This window comes from Malus domestica, chromosome 01 (assembly GCF_042453785.1).
Source record: "Malus domestica chromosome 01, GDT2T_hap1".
NCBI lineage: Eukaryota > Viridiplantae > Streptophyta > Magnoliopsida > Rosales > Rosaceae > Malus > Malus domestica.
Window position 1 is genome coordinate 25,833,482 of NC_091661.1, and position 18,370 is coordinate 25,851,851.

Consider the following 18,370-nt stretch of genomic DNA (forward strand, 5'->3'; position numbering starts at 1 on the left):
AATTGTTTTAAGTGGATTTGCATTTTTAAATGTCATGTCAATTGCATTACATTTTAGTATATGCATTAGTATATATATGCATATTATTGCATGATACTGCGGACGCCCAAGTAAGTTTCAGATGAGTACATATTAATGATAGTGATTGCAGTGTGTATAGTTATGTTTACATGCATTTAGTGCTCATTATCCTACACCTCGATGTTAGTGCTCCGCCCAAGGCCAGGTGCCAACCTGTCGTATAGACCATATTAGGTGGTTCCGACTCGTAGGTGACTTGCGATATTTCGCACAACCTTCACATGATCGTAGCACTTGAGCGTATTCATTTACACTTAGAATGTCGTACAAACCACATTAGGTGGTTTCGACTCGTGTGCAGGATTTGATTGATGAGCTATAAACTCAGCCATATAGGTCACGTTAGGTGACTCCGGCTGGCATCTCATTTTATGTTGATTCATTTCACTTGGCTTACTTATTTTATTGCTGAGATGGTTGACATAGCATATACTTGGTTTTCACTACTCTCGAGCATGATTTCTACATACGTATGTATTATTATTTTTTGGAAAATTATACGGGTTTTATGGTAAGGGGTTATTACTTTTGAAAAGTGAAATGGTTTTTAAAAGTTTTATTTTTGCCCACTCACGTTTTCTGTTTTGCGCCCCTCTAGGTTCTAAATAGAAGTTCGTGTTGGTGACTCACGAGGACTCTATGGCAGTTCTGACAGACATCCATCAATGTAGGGTTTTCTTTCATATCTTGTATAATTAGTATTTAGCTTGCTCGACTGCACCTGGGTACCTACGCTCTGATTATGTGCATCTACACTCCAATACTTCCACTCGTACTTATATACTAGTCTAGTGCAAGTTAGTTAGTTTGATTTTTATTTACCCATATTATCTTATCACCTTCACTTCTGCATGGCTCACATGGCTACGTCACCCTCACATGAGGGCCAGCATGCCTCGATTTAGGTCGGGGTGTGTCAGTTTGGTATCAGAGCCTAGGTTCGACAATCCTGCATATTTTGTGAGTATTCTAATCATTTTGATGTCTTATGTTAGAACCATGTCGCCTTGTAGAGAGCCACGTACTTCTTCTGAGTCTAATTTTTCAGATATTACCCAACTTGGGGGAGGCTATTGCTAGTGTTATCCAATCATTACTTCGTCTTTCCCAGAAAACTCCTTTGGAAACTGTTTATAACCTAAAGTTGAATACCTTTGCTGGTACTAAGGGGCCTGAGGGAGCTGAGCGATGGCTTAATCATGTCGAGAAAACTTATCGAGTGATGCAATGACAGGGGAATTTCCCTGAGGATAGATAAGTCGACACGACCACTTGATTTTTGGGTGAGGATGCTGCATCCTAGTGGAGGCATGAATCTTTTTAGTTGTCACCAGAAGAAACCGCAGACTAGGAGGTTTTTAAGCAGCTATTCCATAAGAGATTTTTACCTCCAGAGTATTTGAATTGTAAAAAGCAAGAATTCTCGTCTGTAAAGAAAGGGAAAATATCAACTAATGAGTATTATTGGAAGTTTACCGATTTGTCTCGGTATTGTCCGAAGATTGTTGAGAATCTTGTTAAGATGTTTCGACGATTTAAATGGGGTACTCAAAAGAAGTGGCGTTTTATGGCGACCACAACTCCCTGCTCTACATATCAAGAGTTTTATGAGATTCTACTACGGGTTGAGGATTCTGAAAACATGCCCAGTGACAGTGAGGAAGAGGAAGAAAAAGATAATAATAAGAAACAAAATAATAATAAAGATAAAGATCAGTCATCACAAGGACCTTGCAAGACGCAAAGTTTTAAGAAAAGTGGTACTAGTTTTAGTTCTTCTAGTGAGGGTTCAAATTCCATGACGTCATGAAGGGGTCGTTGTTCAGGCGGTTCTCGCTTCCAATGACATAGAGGTTTTAGTGATTCTGGTGGTCCATTCTGCCGTAGGTGCAATAATCGACAATTTGGGGAGTGCAAGCAAGGTAACAGATGATGTTTTGTTTATGGTTAGATGGGACATCAAGCTAATCAGTGCCTACAGAGCTAGCAAAAGCCCCAACCATTTGCCTTACCACCACCAATTCCTATTCAGCAGGTTCCAAGACCTAGTGGTCATACTCAGACTGGTTATGATGGAGCATATCATTATCAGGGTGATATAGCTCCATATTTTGGAGGAAAGTATTAGTACCTACATGATTCGTATCATCAGAGTGGTTATGCTCAATATCCAGGAGGTTATGCGCCATATTCGACATATCCAGCTGGTGGATCACAGTGGTATCCTAGAAGACAGTCCTAGAACGTTAAGGTTGCTTCTAGCAGTGCAGGATCATCGAGGTAGCCTAACCAGCCTAGTCAGGGATGAGGTACACAAGGGCGTGGAAATCAGGGTAACATGGGTCGTGGATAACGACAACAGCCACAGGGCTATGTTCACCATATCATCTTGCAGGATGCCCAGAACAATCATGATCTGATTATGGGTACGTTAAATATTCTTGGCCATTTTGCTACGGTATTAATTGATTCTGGTGCTACATACTCTGGTATTTCTCATACGTTTGCTTAGACAACGCAACCCTACCCTACACCTCTCGGTTATGAGTTAGAGTTTTCGATGCCTAAGGTTGAGACATGTTATGTTAGCTGGGTATATCAAGGATGTCCTGTTCTGGTGGAGGACATCGTTAGGCCGGCTAATCTTGTTCCATTAGATATTGTTGACTTTAATGTTATTATAGGCATGGATTGGTTACATTACAATCGTGCCAAGATGGATTGTTATGAGAAGACAGTCACATTTCATCGGCCTATTAAGGAAAGGTTGTCAGGGTTATTTGGCATACATGGTATTGAATGAGGATACTCCTATCCGTGTGGAGGATGTTCGAGTAGTTAAGCATTTCCCTAATGTTTTCCCTGATGATTTACTTGGATTACCACCAGATACAGAAGTAGAGTTCACTATTGATTTACTTCCAGGTACATATCGTATTTCCTTAACTCCTTACCAAATGGCTCCCGCTGAGTTGAGGGAATTGAAAACCCAGTTGTAGGAATTGGTTTGATAAGGACTTCATTCAGCCTAGTACTTCACCCTGGGGAGCTCCAATATTATTTGTACGGAAGAATGACGGAACCTTGAGGCTATGTATCGATTATCGACAACTGAATTAGGTAACAATTAAAAATCGTTATCCGTTGCCACGTATAGATGATTTATTTAACCAACTTCAAGGCGCTTAAGGTCAGGGTACTATTAATTAAAGATTAAAAGTGAAGATGTTCCTAAGATGACTTTCAGGACTCGATATGGTCATTACGAATTCCTCGTGATGCCATTTGGGTTAACAAATGCACCCGCAGCTTTTATGAATTTAATGAATCGAGTATTTAAGCCATACCTCAGCAGGTTTGTTATCGTCTTCATTGATGATATATTGGTGTATTCTAAGTTTAAAGCAGAGCATACTCGACATCTCACTTTGGTTTTGAAGATATTGAGGGAGCACCAATTATATGCTAAGTTTAGTAAATGCCAGTTTTGGTTAGATCAAGTAGCATTTTTGGGGCATGTAATATCAACTCAGGGTATTCAGGTGGATCCACAGAAAGTAGCTGCAGTCGAGAATTGGGAGCAGCCACAAACCGTCACCAAGGTATGGAGTTTTCTCGACTTAGCAGGTTATTACCGACAGTTTGTTAAAGACTTTTCAACTATAGCACTACCACTGATGAGGTTGACTAGAAAAGATGTTAGATTTGAGTAGGACGACGATTGTGAGGGGAGTTTCCAGCAGCTAAAGTATCGTCTCACTCATGCACCTGTTTTGGCACTTCCAGACGACGATGGTAATTTTGAGATTTTCAGTGATGCTTCTCTGAATGGCTTAGGTTGCGTGTTAATGCAACATGGCAGGGTAATTGCATATGCTTCACGACAATTGAAGCCACAAGAGATGAATTACCCTACCCATGATCTTGAGCTAGCAGCCATTATTTTTGCCCTGAAGATTTGGAGGCATTATTTGTATGGAGAAAAATGTCGAATTTTCATAGATCATAAAAGCCTCAAGTACCTTTTCACCCAGAAAGATCTAACCTTCGACAACGGAGGTGGATAAAATTAGTCAGTGATTATGATTGCATGATTGAGTACCATCCTGGTCGTGCAAACTTAGTGGCTGACTCGCTTAGCAGAAGATCACATGGCCGACTTAATACTTTATATGCTTGCCATATCCCTTTCCTCACATAATTAAGATCTACTGGAGTTGATTTGGGAGTGATAGATCAGGAAGAAGCTTTACTTGTTAGTTTCTAGGTTAGACCAATTTTAATAGATCGTGTGCTAGAAGCTCAAGTGGAGGATGAGGAATCCCAGGAATTAGCAGAGGTAGTGTCACGAGGGAAAAAGAAGAATCTTAGGATTCCACGTGATCTAGCTGTTTTCTTAGCTGGGTCGTCATTTTTTCCTTTAAATTCAGTTGGGTTTTTGTAAAGTTTGGAAATTTCAGGGATTTTGGTGGGTTTTTCGTATGAGTTGTGTCGACGGCGGATAAAAGTGGTTATGCGGGGGTGAAAAGATAGTGGGTTAGGGTGTTTGATGGTATCTGGATTTGATTGTTTTAAGGTTTGTGAGAAATGGGTTTGAAAGTTGATGACGGTAAAGTAAAGGCCTGGGACATCTGCAAATCGAAGGTAAGGAGGAAGAATAAGCAGACGTCAGCTTTGCATCACTTGGCCCTCAAGCTCTTGAGCCACTGATTGGAGCTGGGCCTCTCGATCGAGCACCCTTTCATCCACACGCTAGCATGGGTTAGAGCTTGCAACTCTGGCTATTGGGTTGGTGGAATGGTCGGTTCATCGGGCTAAAGAGTACGGTAGAGTTGCTCTAAGTTGCCGTCTATTCCAACTACCAGACTTGGATCATCTTCTGAGCTAGCCCCAACGGAGCCTAGGGATCAATTGATCCCAACCCTTCAATTTGATCATACGGCTAAGAACGGCCAATAAGCTTTCAAATTGTTTCACATAACCCAAGGCAATTTTGTTTGCCTTATACCATTCCCGTTCATAATCCACTTCTTTCTCCTCTTTCCCCCTAGTCTCCAGCTTTTTACGAAATTTCTGTTTCCCTAATCTCCAGCTTCCTTCCTCCGAAAAAAAAATCCAATTCCTGCATGCAATTTGGTGGCGGATGAGGAGGTGAGCTTGGCTGGGGTATGGGCCCGAATGGCTGTGCTGGATCAACGTCATCAGCTGCTTTGCCGTCTTCATCGTCATCGGCCGCGTTGACGTCGCAATTGGGTTTTGATTCTGTGCAGCATCAACAACATCAACAGCAGTAATTGGGGTCTAGACAGGTAATGATTGATTTTTATGGCTGGAAATTTGGTTTTTTGTGAGAATTTAGTTGAATTGGAATGTGGGTTTTGGAATTTGGAATCAGATCCTCTCCTGATCTCCACCTTTATTGGCTTTAGGGTCCGTAGCTCTTTCTTCAAGTAGAGGAATTTATGGAATTTGTTTCAATTAGGGAGAAAACATTAGGGAAAAAGTCGAAAACAATAAAAAATTGTTACATGTATAATGTATTTGATGCAGAAGTGAATTTTTTCTTAAGTTTTTTGGAAATTTGTGTTTTGATTTCAGTTGGAGGCATAATTTGCAGAAAAGATGGCTATGGTTGATGAAACCTTGTACCCAATCACCATTTTAATTGATGAGCTGAAGAATGAAGACATGAAGCTCCGTTTGAACTCAATCCGGAGGATTTCCACGATTGCCCTTGCACTGGGAGAAGAGATATGTAGCTATTGTTTTTTGGTCATCATTGGATTTCCTGATGTACAACTATTGTTTTTTGGTCATCATTGGATTTCCTGATGTACAAGAAATCCAAATGTATTAGGGACTCACTAGAGAATGCATGAGTTAGGGCATGTAAAGCTAGAGGTTTTTTGTAAACCATAACCTGTTATGTAAATGTCTACCTCAATTGATTATGTAAATGTCTACCTAACGTTCATCTTTTACTTCTTAAAGTGAAAATATATCACATGTGTATTTCCTTAGAGCTATGTCTATTCAGATAAGAATCTTGTTGATTCATTCTTCAAATAATATGCTCCAACACAGTCAGTTACACCAAAAACAAAAAGTAAAAAACATAGTACTCTGTACAAGCAAAAAAACAGAGTACTTCATGAAGTTAAGGTTTTGGGAAAAAGGAAGGATCTGCTGAATGGCAAGTTCTGGAATCAAAATTCGGCAAAACTTAATTACTTTTCCTGCAGCAGCTATTCGTAATTCAGCCTTATTATCTCTTTGAACCTGAACATATGCAGGCACCAGGTCCGACCTAATATATACCAACATCACCACACTCATCAATTAATTTAGAACTTAACAAAGCAGGTAGAGAGAGATCAGACAATTGATTCACATTTACATAATTACAACATCCTAATCCAAGTAATACAATATTCACAATAAAAGCCAAGCCACAAAATAAACTGACTACCTTGTAGCTTCTGGACCAACAACTTTACACAACTCGTATAATTTATTCACAACCATGTACCGAACACGCCAAGACTTATCCTAGTCCAAAGAAAAAGTTTGCATCATGAACTAGGGTAAGCAATATGAAACAAATTACTCGGGCTATAAACCATTATCCGGCAGCAAGTCTCTGTATTCAAAATGATGTATGGAGAGAAATACAGATAAGTCGTTCCAATACACTGAGGTAGAGCATTCTCATAGGGATAACGTGAACAAAATATAAGTTCTAGTGGATTTTGTGAATAATTACATTTTATGAACTGGAAAGAAAATAAAAGAGATAACGAAACTTTTGAATTGTGAACCTACTACCATGGCATTTTATATACACTCTACAACTCAATTCGCCAAGTCAAACCACAAGATCATGTGTCCAGAGTGAAAACGTAATGAGAAGGCAAACAACTACAATTAAATAATGGAATAGGATCAAATCATCTAACCTTAACCAAGGAAGGAAATATTCAACCCAGAACGTTGGCATGATCCACACCACCCACATAAAGGATAAACACCCCTAACTCTTCCGCCATTGCCAGCAGCACTTCATCATCGTCGTCATTGTTCTCGCTAAGGAAAGGAATCAGTTCCTTCTTGGTCATCTCTTCTCCGAGTGCACGGGCAATCGTGGAAATCCTCCGGATTGAGTTCAAATGGAGCTTTATGTCTTCGTTCTTCAGCTCATCAATTAAAACGGCGATTGAGTACAAGGTTTCATCAACCATAGCCTTCTTTTCTACAAATTATGCCTCTAACTGGAATCAAAATACAAATTTCCAAAAAACTTTAGAAAAAATCCACTTCTACATCAAATACATGTAACAATTTTTTATTGTTTTTTACTTTTTCCCTAACTTTTACTCCCTGATTGAAAAAAAATTCCATAAATTCCTATACTTGAAGAAAGAGCTACAGACTCTAAATCCAATAAAGCTGGAGATCAGGAGAGGATTTGATTCCAAATTCCAAAACCCACATTCTAATTCAACTAAATTCTCACAAAAAAAACCAAATTTCCAGCCACACATATCAATCATTACATGTCTAGACCCCAATTGCTACTGCTGATGTTGTTGATGCTACACCGAATCAAAACCCAGTTGCGGTGTCGACACGGCAGATGACGATGAAGACAGTGAAGCAGCCGATGACGTTGATTTTGCATGGCCAACCGGGCCCACTCCCCGGCTAGGCCCACCTCCTCTTCCGCCACCAGATTGCATGCAGGAATTGGATTTTTTTTTTTCAAATGAAGGAAGCTATAGATTAGGAGAGCGGGAATTTCGTAGAGAGCTGGAGATTAAGGGGAGAGAGAGAAGAGAGGGAGGTGGATTATGAGCGGGAATGGTAAAAGGCAAACAAAATTGCCTTGGGTTGCGTGAAATATTTTGAAAACTTCTTGGCCACATGATCAAATTGAAGGGCTGGGATCAATTGATCCCGAGGCTTCGTTGGGGCTAGCTCAGGAGAGGATCCAAGTCCCCAGCTACCTTTAAGGCAGCATATATTTGTGAAAAATATCTATTAGGTAGTTTTATTTAGGGTAAATTACATAGTAATCCCTCAGGTTTGAGGTCTATTACAACCCCATACAACAACTTTAAAAAATTTCACTTTCATACCTCACGTATTATTTTATTTCAAAATAATACATCTGTTACATTTTCCATCAATTGATCCGTTAAGCGCTGACGTGGCTGCCACATTTGTGCTGATGTGGTTGCCACGTGGCAAAAAAGATCTTTTATACATTAAAAATATTATAATATTAACCATATTTAAAATTTAAAAAAAAAAAAGCTGAAACCCAACAACCCATTCCCCTGACCCTCATTCATTCTTTTCACTATCTCTATCTCTCTCTCTCTCAAACCCTAAACCCCCCAAAATCCCCAAGTCCAAAACCCACACAATGCTGCTCAGCTGACGCCTTCCTCCTCACACTCACACTCCTCACGACCCTCACTGAAGCGAATGGCACAACATCACACGCTGCCAATCCCCTTCCGCCATGTTATCAGACCCCTTCTTCGACCTCTCCGACTACCTCACCCCCACTGAGGACTGATCGACAATACCCAACACGGCCTCCGACCCACCCCTTATCTGATCTGACCCAGCCCACGGAGATCGTCTCGGCCCCGTCGCCGTCCGTTGACCGGGACATCCCAACTGACACCGACAAGACGTCGTCGTCTCAGGAGAACGAAACGAGCGCTACGGCAGCAACGACCAATACGAGGTTCAACTATCTCTCTTTCTCTGTAATTGAATTTGTTGAAATTTGTGCATTTCGGTCTCGATTGGTGATTGAATTGGTATTTGCAATCCCTTAAATTTTCAGATAAGAGTTTGGAATTGATTTGATTAGGGTTCTAGGGTTTATTTTACTCGTTTTATTTGTGATATTGGTAAGAGAGGCTCAAAACAAGTTGAGCTTTTTATTCAACTCTGACGGGAAGGAAGAGATGGGTAGGGGTGGAAGGCATGGACGGAAGGGAAGGAAAAGATGGGTAGGGGGTGGAGGGCATGGACGGACAGGAAGGAAGAGATAGGTAAGGGGTGGGATGTGGGGTTGCGGGGAATCATTTCTGGGTTTGGTTTTTTTTTTAATAGGATTAATATTATAATATTTTTAATGTATAAAAAAATTATTTGCCACGTGGCAGCCACATCAGCACAAATGTGGCAGCCACGTCAACGCTTAACGGATCAATGGATAAAAAATGTAACGGATGTATTATTTTGAAATAAAATAGTATGTGAGGTATGAAAGTGAAATGTTTTAAAGTTGTTGTATGAGATTGTAATAGACTTCAAACCTGAGGTGCTACTATGTAATTTACCATTTTATTTATTTAGCTTACTCTTGAACTACCCATTATCAATTTTCTTTTGGGGTTAATTTATCTGTTATTATTGGATATCAAGAGAGGGTGGGTGGCGAGAGAGATCCTCGTCAGATTCTCTTTGTGAGAATTTCTGGATCCTCCAATCGCATCCCTTCATCGTACATCATGCTGCTTGTTTTCGCCATGTACTATTTATATTCAATTTTAAATAAAAAAATTTACAAAGATTTATAACCGCACAATATACGATGAACGAATGTGATTTGAGAATTCCCGGAATCCTCACAAAGAGGATCCGGCGAGAATCCTCACTCGGTGGGTGGGATGTGATTGTGCAAGACACTATGATGATAAGATGTTTTAGGCAGCTAAGACTGCTAGTGCCCATTGAATTTGCACAGCAAGGTTTAATATAAGAAAGTTTTAACGAAACACGCCAAATATTAAACAATTGATCTATTTACATCACATATCTGAATACACTGTGCCAATGATTGGAGATAAGGTGATCCAAGGTGGCTAAAATAGGTCCTTGGAGTTGAACCTACAACTCCACAAAATCTTAATTTGAACATAAAATAAAGTCCACTAGTTCTTGAACCTCATAAAAGTCCACACCTCCTACACATCGTCCAAATTATGCTCATCGATATGTTTGGCCCTTATTTTAGGGTAAATAATGCAAAGTTACAGTCTTACTTAAAAAATTACTCGTTAAAATATTAATAGTTTCACATATTTTAGTATGTTACAAACTTTTACCACACATATGCCAAACAAAGTTTTTTGTTCAAACGATATTCAAAACTAATTGAAAGGTGAATTCAAACGAACTTTGATACAAGAAGCCAAGTTGGTTACACCCAACATGTCAGGCGTTTCTTCTTCATCTTTTTTTTTTCTTATTGATAAATTGTTCATAATGACGTCCGCGATAAATGACAATTTGATTATCTGTTTTTTCTCCACAATTATACATTTGTAAAATCAAAGCATTATGAGTTTATAAGTGTACAAAATCACATCACAATTCGCATAAATATAGCAATTAAATATATGATAAAGAGCTAAGGAGGGCCATATATATATAGGTGATAAGGGTACTCTTAATCTTAGTCTTGGACTCTTTGGCTAGAGAGGAATAGACTGATACAATTAAGCTTGATTTTTTTTTTCTTTTAATTATCTTATTTGTTAAAGGTAAGAAGAAAACTGATAGGTCCCTTTCCTGTGACAGCAGCTTGGATTCCAAAAATGAGGAAGACGACCATGGCAAGACGGGCATGCTTGATCTCAGCCAGTTGAAGCCTTTCAAATTCATCGGGGTCGGAGGCCAAACCCAATGGGTCGAAAAACTTGCCACCCGGGTACAACCTCTTCTCCGGGTCAAGCTCGGCATTCCTCTGGAACTCAATGTAGCCAATCACCAACACCTCGATCCATATCAATGTGGTGATGGAGAAGGGAAGTGGAAGGCCAAGGTAGGACGATCCTTCGATCAACTCAACCTGTTGAGTCAGTAAAAAGAAAATTAGTCGTCGACAATTTATAGTAATGTTAAATTACGTGATGAGTGTTGTAAACATAAGAAGATAAATCTCCGGCTGTGGGGCAAACTTTCTCAGATTATCATGAGCACTAATAGGTTAAGTAAATTATTGTGTGAGATGTATAGAACAAGCCTGGAATTTGGAATGGTGTGGCTTTCATTTTCAGTATCTCTATCATCACATTCATCGTCAATAAGGACCTTACCTTTGGAGTTAGGACCATCATATGTTTTTTGCATGGATTATACTAAGACACGACGACGAAAACGCTGTGCCAGATATATGTATATACTCAGCTCTTTATATAATACTTACAAGATACGAGATACGGCCTATATGTCATAAATACAAATTAAAAAAAATGCATTTCCAGGACAAATAAGAAGAAAAAGCTTCAATGGGCACATGCACATCTTTATCTTTATCCACTCTTGAATGTTTTATATCTAGAATCTATGTATAAAATAGAAGATATATTTATTAAAATACGATTTTTAATATCTTTATATAGCTGAAAAATTCGTCAATTTTGACTCTATGGTTGATGAAAAAAATCAAAAAAATTACATTAGATTATTTTATCTGTTATCAACATAGATGAAAGATTTGAACTTTGGTGTTTTTTTATTTCTTAAGTTCTTGATAACTTTTTTGTACGTATAAACTCTATGATTTACATACAGTGTACATGTATTAAGCAGGCAACTGAGATCCATCGCACTAGCTAAACATTTTCATTAGAATCCTAAAACTAAAACAAATTTGGAATAATCAAATTAATGAAACTTAATTTAGCATGTGATGCACATACGATGTATTTTAGATTAATTAAGTAACCTTTCCAGCGTCTTGCCATGCAACACCGGTGAGTCCCTCAACGGCAAGAGCACCAAGCGCTCCTAGCATGGCCCACCTCCCGTGAATCAGCTCGCACTCCCTGAACCTCTGCAGCCCAAAAACCTCCGTGTACGGCTGAAAAGGCGTCGGATTCACCTCCACGGTCTCGATCCTTGTCCCGATGATGTCACCCGCCACATTCTTGGCCAGGTTCTGGTCGAGCCCATCGTAATCGTACTGCAAGTACTCGGCGGGCTTCCCCAACCCAAAGGGGTCAAACCCACGGTCCCCGGGCAGAGATCCGTCAAGCCACTCTGGCGGTTCAACACCCGGAAACCATACCAGTCGTTCGCCGTCATCAAACTTTTTTTGCTTTTGCTTTGGCGGTGCAGGTTGTGGTGACTTCTTGGTGCCGAAGCTGAAGCCTCCGAAGCCGCCAAGGCGGGCTTGGAAGCGTCCGAAACTGGGCTCTGGGGTTCGGAGTTGGGATCCAAAGAAGTGGGAGGTAACGGTGGCTGTGGCGGCAGTCATTGTCTCAAAAATGGAGGAGAGTAGGGTGGTGGGGTGGGACTGTAAGCGGAGAGCTATATAGTGTAAAAATAGTGGGAATTTTGTGAAGGATGTGTGTGAAATGTGAATGTTTAATTTTAGGCCTTACCTTTTGGCAAAGCCTTATCTTTTGGATATGTATGTACTATGTAATTTACGTAGGTGTGGGGTTATGCCTTCATCATCAGTCTCAGTCCTCATAAAAGGGATTGCGATTCTTTCTGGATCTCATACTTCAGAGTTCACAGATTGAGAGATATGGACCGCATAATATAAAATGAACGGTCTAAATTTCTTGTTTTGTAGGCTCTAAAGTGTGAGATTCGGAAATTATCTCAATCTGAATATGCACATGTATTTTAGTCTTTTACCCCACACAATGTATAGTTTTATCATAGAATTGTCATGTTACACTATGAACATATAATACACAGATGTCTCAATCTGTGGTTCAATATGTGATTTATATTCACCACCTAGCAATATACACATTTTGAGGTGGTAATATAGCTAGTTAGAGTAAGATCTCTTCATAGTAGCTCGAAAAACGGAAAAATTCTTTAATGTAACTATCACATCATCATGTATATTATCAATTTACTTATATTATAACACGTAAATCTATTTACTAGTACTAACTTTAAGTAAATGATATATTAATTACATTATTCACGTATATTATAATACATAAATTAATAACACCACATCATATTTCACCATCACCATATATTTTCTCCAATAAATGGGAGCAATGTGCTTCTTAAATTCATTGTAATTGTGGTAAGAGTGCTTCTTAAATTCTTAAACTCATTATTTTCTCAAATAATGATGCCAAAGCCCAACAAAATAAAGGCCTTGAAAGTTGGAAACCACCCATGTATGATCCCAACTCCCAAAATCAGGTCCGAAACCGACTTTAGGCCATGAAAGTCCAATGACAGATTTCAACCCAAATAAAAAAATAAAAAAATAAGTCCAATGACAGATGGACAAAACTTTCCATGCATTCATCTATAGGAAAACTAATGAAAATGACTTAAAAGCTTTAAGTTTTAACGAAAAAGACAAAATAAAAGGTAAAGTGAATAGTACTAGAATTGACTTTTTAGTGTAAAAAATATGGTTTTTCGTTGTGAACAGTATTAAAAGCTTTTCGTTAAAGTTCCCTTCATCTATTTTGAGAGGAAATATGTAAAAGTTTGTAAATATTTATTTATATATTAAGATTTTAAGTTTGATTCCGTTGTTGTTGTATAATAATAATAAAAAAAAAAGAAATAGAAGAGAAATTCCACGAATGAGGATTCTCTTCTGATCTTATTTGTGATGATCCCGGTAATCCTCTAATCATGTCCATTCATTGTATATCATGTGGTCAGAAATCATTGTAAATTCTTTTATTTAAAATTGAATATAAACAGTACCTGACAAATATCGATCGCACGGTATACGATAAACAAACATAATTAAAAGATATGATCAAAAGAGGATCCTCATGCCACCAGTAAACACCTATAACTCATGACGTTAGGTAAAATATAATATTTTATTTTATACACATATAATATTGCTTTGCATAAAACCAAATAGGATTGATGTGCTCTAGCCTTCTGGGTTACACTTTGAAAACATCATTCCTAATGGACAGACATGACATAATAACTCTCACCATTTAATTATTAAGAAATTTTTGTGTACAACAATCATACAAAACAAACCATTCAACTTACTAATAAATATCGAAGTTGTATTTAAACAATACCAAATAGTATCGGCTTTAGGTTTGCTATCTCCTTTTTATGTATCTCTTTACTAATATTGCGACACATGATTTTTGACGCTATCCAATCAAAACCCCTCAATTATCTTGTATGTATGTGTATACATGTGGCATGACCTGAGCCCAAAAAAAGAAAGAAATTAAAAATAAAAAAGAAAGAAATTTAAAAAAAAAAAAAAAAAAGTTCACCAAAAAAAAAGAAAAAAAGAAAATAAATGGTCAACCAGCTCAGTGGCTCCAGACGTGTCAGCTGCTAGAGTTCACAGACATATCTTCTTGGCATCTCTCTCTCTCGATGGACCGGATGACTTCCCACAAATATCTCTCTACTTTTTATGTCTTTGGTTTCTTAGCTTGAACTTGCTTTAGCCACACTACTCTCTCTCTCTCTCTCTCTCTCTCTCTCTCCTTTCCCCTGTTGCGTTCGCTTCTCTCCAAAACCAAGAGGTATGCGATTCTTCCATTTTCTTTTACTTTTCTCTCAGATTAATTTATAAATTTTATTATTTTTGCTCATATTTTCAGTCTGCTGATCATTTGTTTGCATAATTCACTTGCCTGTTGACAATTTCAACCATCTGGGTTGGTGATCATTCTATTTTTCTTCCTAGTTGTTTTATTTCTTTGATTTGGTATTGATAATTAATTCTGCTTGGCTGCTGAGAAAATATAGAAATTTTTACTCTTCTGTCAGTGGTATAACTTGCTTAAATTTCCTGGAAAGTTGAACTGAATGGTTTGACTTCTCAGATTCAGCAATGGTTTTCTTAAGGTTAGAATTTAATGTTAATACAGCATGGTATCATAACTTTTGATAACTCGAAGAACATCCTCAAAAGAAAAAGGAAAAGATTAATAACTTGATGAAAAGTCATAATTAAGGTAAAGATTAGTGGTTTGATTAAAGAGAGAGTGTTTTTAGCACTTAAAAAATGTCATTTGCACTCCTTCCCTCTGTATTTTCTGTGCACTAGGTTGTAGTGCTTAATGGCATTTTACGAGGGCAAATAGCAGCTCCCTGATTATTATCCATAATTAGTATATTTTTTTAGGGTAATATGCCCGTTTTGCGGCCTGAATTTTCACCCCTAGCGTTAAATTAGGGCTTGAACTTCTTTTTGGCCAATTCCGTACTTCTTCAAGGGAAATGATTTTCACACACCCCATGGCCAAAACATAAAGAAGGGTTTGTAGGGGGAGAAATGGATTGTGAAAATCATTTCCCTTTTTTTGAAATAGGCCAATGTAGGGTGTACTGACAACTTTTTTGGACGTCATCTATTATTCCGTCCAAAATGTCGTGTGCACAGGTTTCATCCATTGTTACTACAATATCTGTTTTCTTTCCGTTGGACTTGGCAGTGGTGTTTTAATCTAATTGTATTTTTCCAGAAATCAGTCTGTTGAGAATGAAGGCTTCCAAAGGCAAAGGACCTGTGAGGAAGGACAAGAAAGAAGTATTAAAGCCTGTCGAGGACGTGTAATTTTCTTTAATCAAAATTCTCTATATGAACTACTATCTTGAGTGAAACTTTAGATTAAGAATTAGTGAGGCAGTGTCAGATGTGAGTCTTAAATAGCGTTCCTTGAAATTTAATATTATGTTTAATTTTCTTCAATTCAGAAAGGTGGGAAAACGAAAGGCGGCGATTGAGGCTGACAAGAGCCGCCGAAAACTTGCCAAGAACGCAAAATTGGGCAAGAAGGACCCCAATAAACCAAAGAGACCTGCGAGCGCTTTCTTTGTTTTTCTGTAAGTACTCTCTTTATATGAGATGGGTGGGGGAAACATGTTAAGACTTTTAAATGAATCTTATAATAAGTTGCTGTTTAATTAATTAATGTAGAGAAGAGTTCAGGACGGTTTACAAGAAAGAGCATCCGAATGTGAAAGCTGTGTCAGCTGTAAGCAGCTACCATACTTTATGTTTCATTTAGTAGAGAGTTGTCTATTTTAGTTTGGTAGGTATTTAATCTTTAGTTGGATATTGATGAGATTACTGGATGCTTGAATGAAGGTGGGGAAAGCTGGTGGAGAAAAGTGGAAATCTATGTCACCTGCGGTAAGTCTATACTGTATAGGTATTATCCTCTGAAAGTAACAGTATTGGGATGTATGGAGGATGATATAATGTGCTCTCACTGGACCTAGCTATGCACAAAGCAATTTAATGGCTATGGAAATTTGTTGTGTGTCATAGCCATTGTCATTCGGGTAAATGGCTTCGTAGTTGTTGCCTGCCTGATGAACTTAAAGGGCAGAAGTGTCGAAGGGTGAATTTTCATCTTCAATTGTGTACCAAGTTGGTAATTTAGCAGAATATTAAAATAGTCAGTGAGGAAAGGATATATAAGTTCTTAGTTTCTGTAAGCTTAATTCTCTTTTTGTAGATTCAGTCCAGGTCACAATTGATTGGTCCCTTGCATTTATTGTCTAATTTATTTTTTACTGGGCCGGCATTGGTAGGAGAAAGCTCCATATGAAGCTAAAGCAGCAAAAAGGAAAACGGAGTATGAAAAACTTATGAAAGCTTACAACAACAAAGAGGTATAAATGGACTTGCACGTTAATAGAAACAAACCCTTCATCCTTTCTCTATCTTTAGTTTCTGACTGTCACGTCTTCTATCAGGATGAGACGGAGGATGACGAGGAAGAAGTTGCTGAAAAGTCAAAACCCATTGCGAAGGTTGTTGAAGAAGAAGAGAGTGCCGAGGTAATCTTCGCAGCCATATATGAATCCTTGCACGGCTGCGCTGTACTATTGCTTGCTTTGTTCAGTCTTTGATACTTTCATATCTTGCATGCATTCTGATCTTTCATCTGATGCTATCAAGATCTTCTTATAATATCAGAAAGTTCAAACGTATGAGCTGCATTTTATTATAAAAATGACGTGTAAAATCAACTGCAATTTCTGTTGTGAACAAGTAGTTCATGTTGCAGTGAGTCAGATAGATACAGTTTTTACCTGAACAAAAATGAATTGCTCCTACTTTTAATCGGAAAAAAAAAACATTAATTGTTCCTACAGTCCTACTATATACTCTACTAGATTGTCAAAATGGGATGCATGAGGTTCATCTTATATTTGGAAATCATTTGTTCCCTTGTTCATACTTGACTAATTAGGATTGCTTTCATCACGGGGGCTTCTCTGATCATGTTAACATAAATTGGAATTTTCAAATTGCAGGAAGACGATGAAGAAGATGATGACGACGATGAAGATGAGGACTGATCTGGCGTGCCCGGTTGATCCATAATCATTCCCACGGGATGGGACTTGTACTATGACACCTTTCACTTATGTTAAATATGCTTGTTTATTTGAGAGGGAAGCATCAAGCATGCCGAGCCCTTGCATCTTCTAAGTAGCCTTTCTAGGTTACATCATCTATATGTACCTTGACCACCATTGTTGTATATACCGTGTTTAAACCGTGTTCATTGGCCGTGCAGGATATGATATCTATGTTATTCTATTTACTAAATTAGAGATGAACGGGTTGATCTTTGATATGGAAGGTGGAAGCGATTAAGAATCGTTTTACGAGTCATCTACTTATTATCCATCAGCATTAGCTCTCTTTTCTCCAAATCGAGTAGCACACTTATTCCTGAAATGATTTCGTTTCAGTTGCCGAGTCATGTCATGGAGTCATAAGGGATGGCAATTTTACCTGACAAAACCCGACTCCTGCCGGGCCTCGGACCGGGTACGTTTGCCGGGCCTCGGACCGGGAAGGTTTGGGGAGAAACAACCAGGGAAGGTTTGGAGAGAAAAATATCACGGATATGTGTTGACGCGGGGAAATTTTATACCTTTCTGGTTTGATCAAAGTGTGGAACTTCCGATTTTGTATGGCATGGAACGGAGGGAGGGTAAACCGGACCCCCTGCCCTACTGCCATCATATCACGGGAGAAATTCTTGTGTTCATCTAGAGGACCAGTCCATCCGTATACTTAACACACAATTAAATGTATCCCTAATACATAGGGTCTTACTTCGTTATGTGTTGAGGTGTACGAATGATGTGATCCTTTAGAGGATATGGCTCTCAGCCTGGGCAGCTGAATGATGACATTTGATATGGAACATTTTCAAAGGGGAGGCCCAACCGAGGCAAAACGAATACACAAAATGTAACCACCCAAAGAAAAGAAAAAAAAACCAAATCCTGTGATAAGTATTTTGGGATTAGG

At 38.5% G+C, this 18,370-nt stretch overlaps 2 protein-coding genes across 3 annotated transcripts; one reads left to right on the forward strand and one right to left on the reverse strand.

Annotated features, from left to right (window-relative positions):
- Positions 1-10,424: 10,424 nt before the first annotated feature.
- LOC103437223 (chlorophyll a-b binding protein CP29.3, chloroplastic-like) lies at positions 10,425-12,881 on the reverse strand. Its single transcript, XM_008375695.4, has 2 exons — positions 11,834-12,881; positions 10,425-10,954 (listed from the first exon to the last, which is right to left on the reverse strand). The coding sequence occupies exons 1-2, from the start codon at positions 12,362-12,364 to the stop codon at positions 10,634-10,636; spliced, it is 852 nt and encodes a 283-aa protein (XP_008373917.2). The 5' UTR covers positions 12,365-12,881; the 3' UTR covers positions 10,425-10,633.
- Positions 12,882-14,395: 1,514 nt separating this feature from the next.
- On the forward strand, positions 14,396-17,612 carry LOC103437212 (high mobility group B protein 1-like). Of its 2 annotated transcripts, none has more exons than XM_008375676.4 (8): positions 14,396-14,609; positions 15,555-15,642; positions 15,787-15,915; positions 16,010-16,067; positions 16,181-16,225; positions 16,630-16,710; positions 16,795-16,878; positions 17,359-17,612. In XM_008375676.4, the coding sequence occupies exons 2-8, from the start codon at positions 15,572-15,574 to the stop codon at positions 17,401-17,403; spliced, it is 513 nt and encodes a 170-aa protein (XP_008373898.1). In that variant the 5' UTR covers positions 14,396-14,609; positions 15,555-15,571; the 3' UTR covers positions 17,404-17,612. The 2 variants fall into 2 exon arrangements, with proteins under 2 accessions (XP_008373898.1, XP_070675572.1); XM_070819471.1 differs by lacking the exon at positions 14,396-14,609 and adding an exon at positions 14,612-14,744.
- Positions 17,613-18,370: the final 758 nt, after the last annotated feature.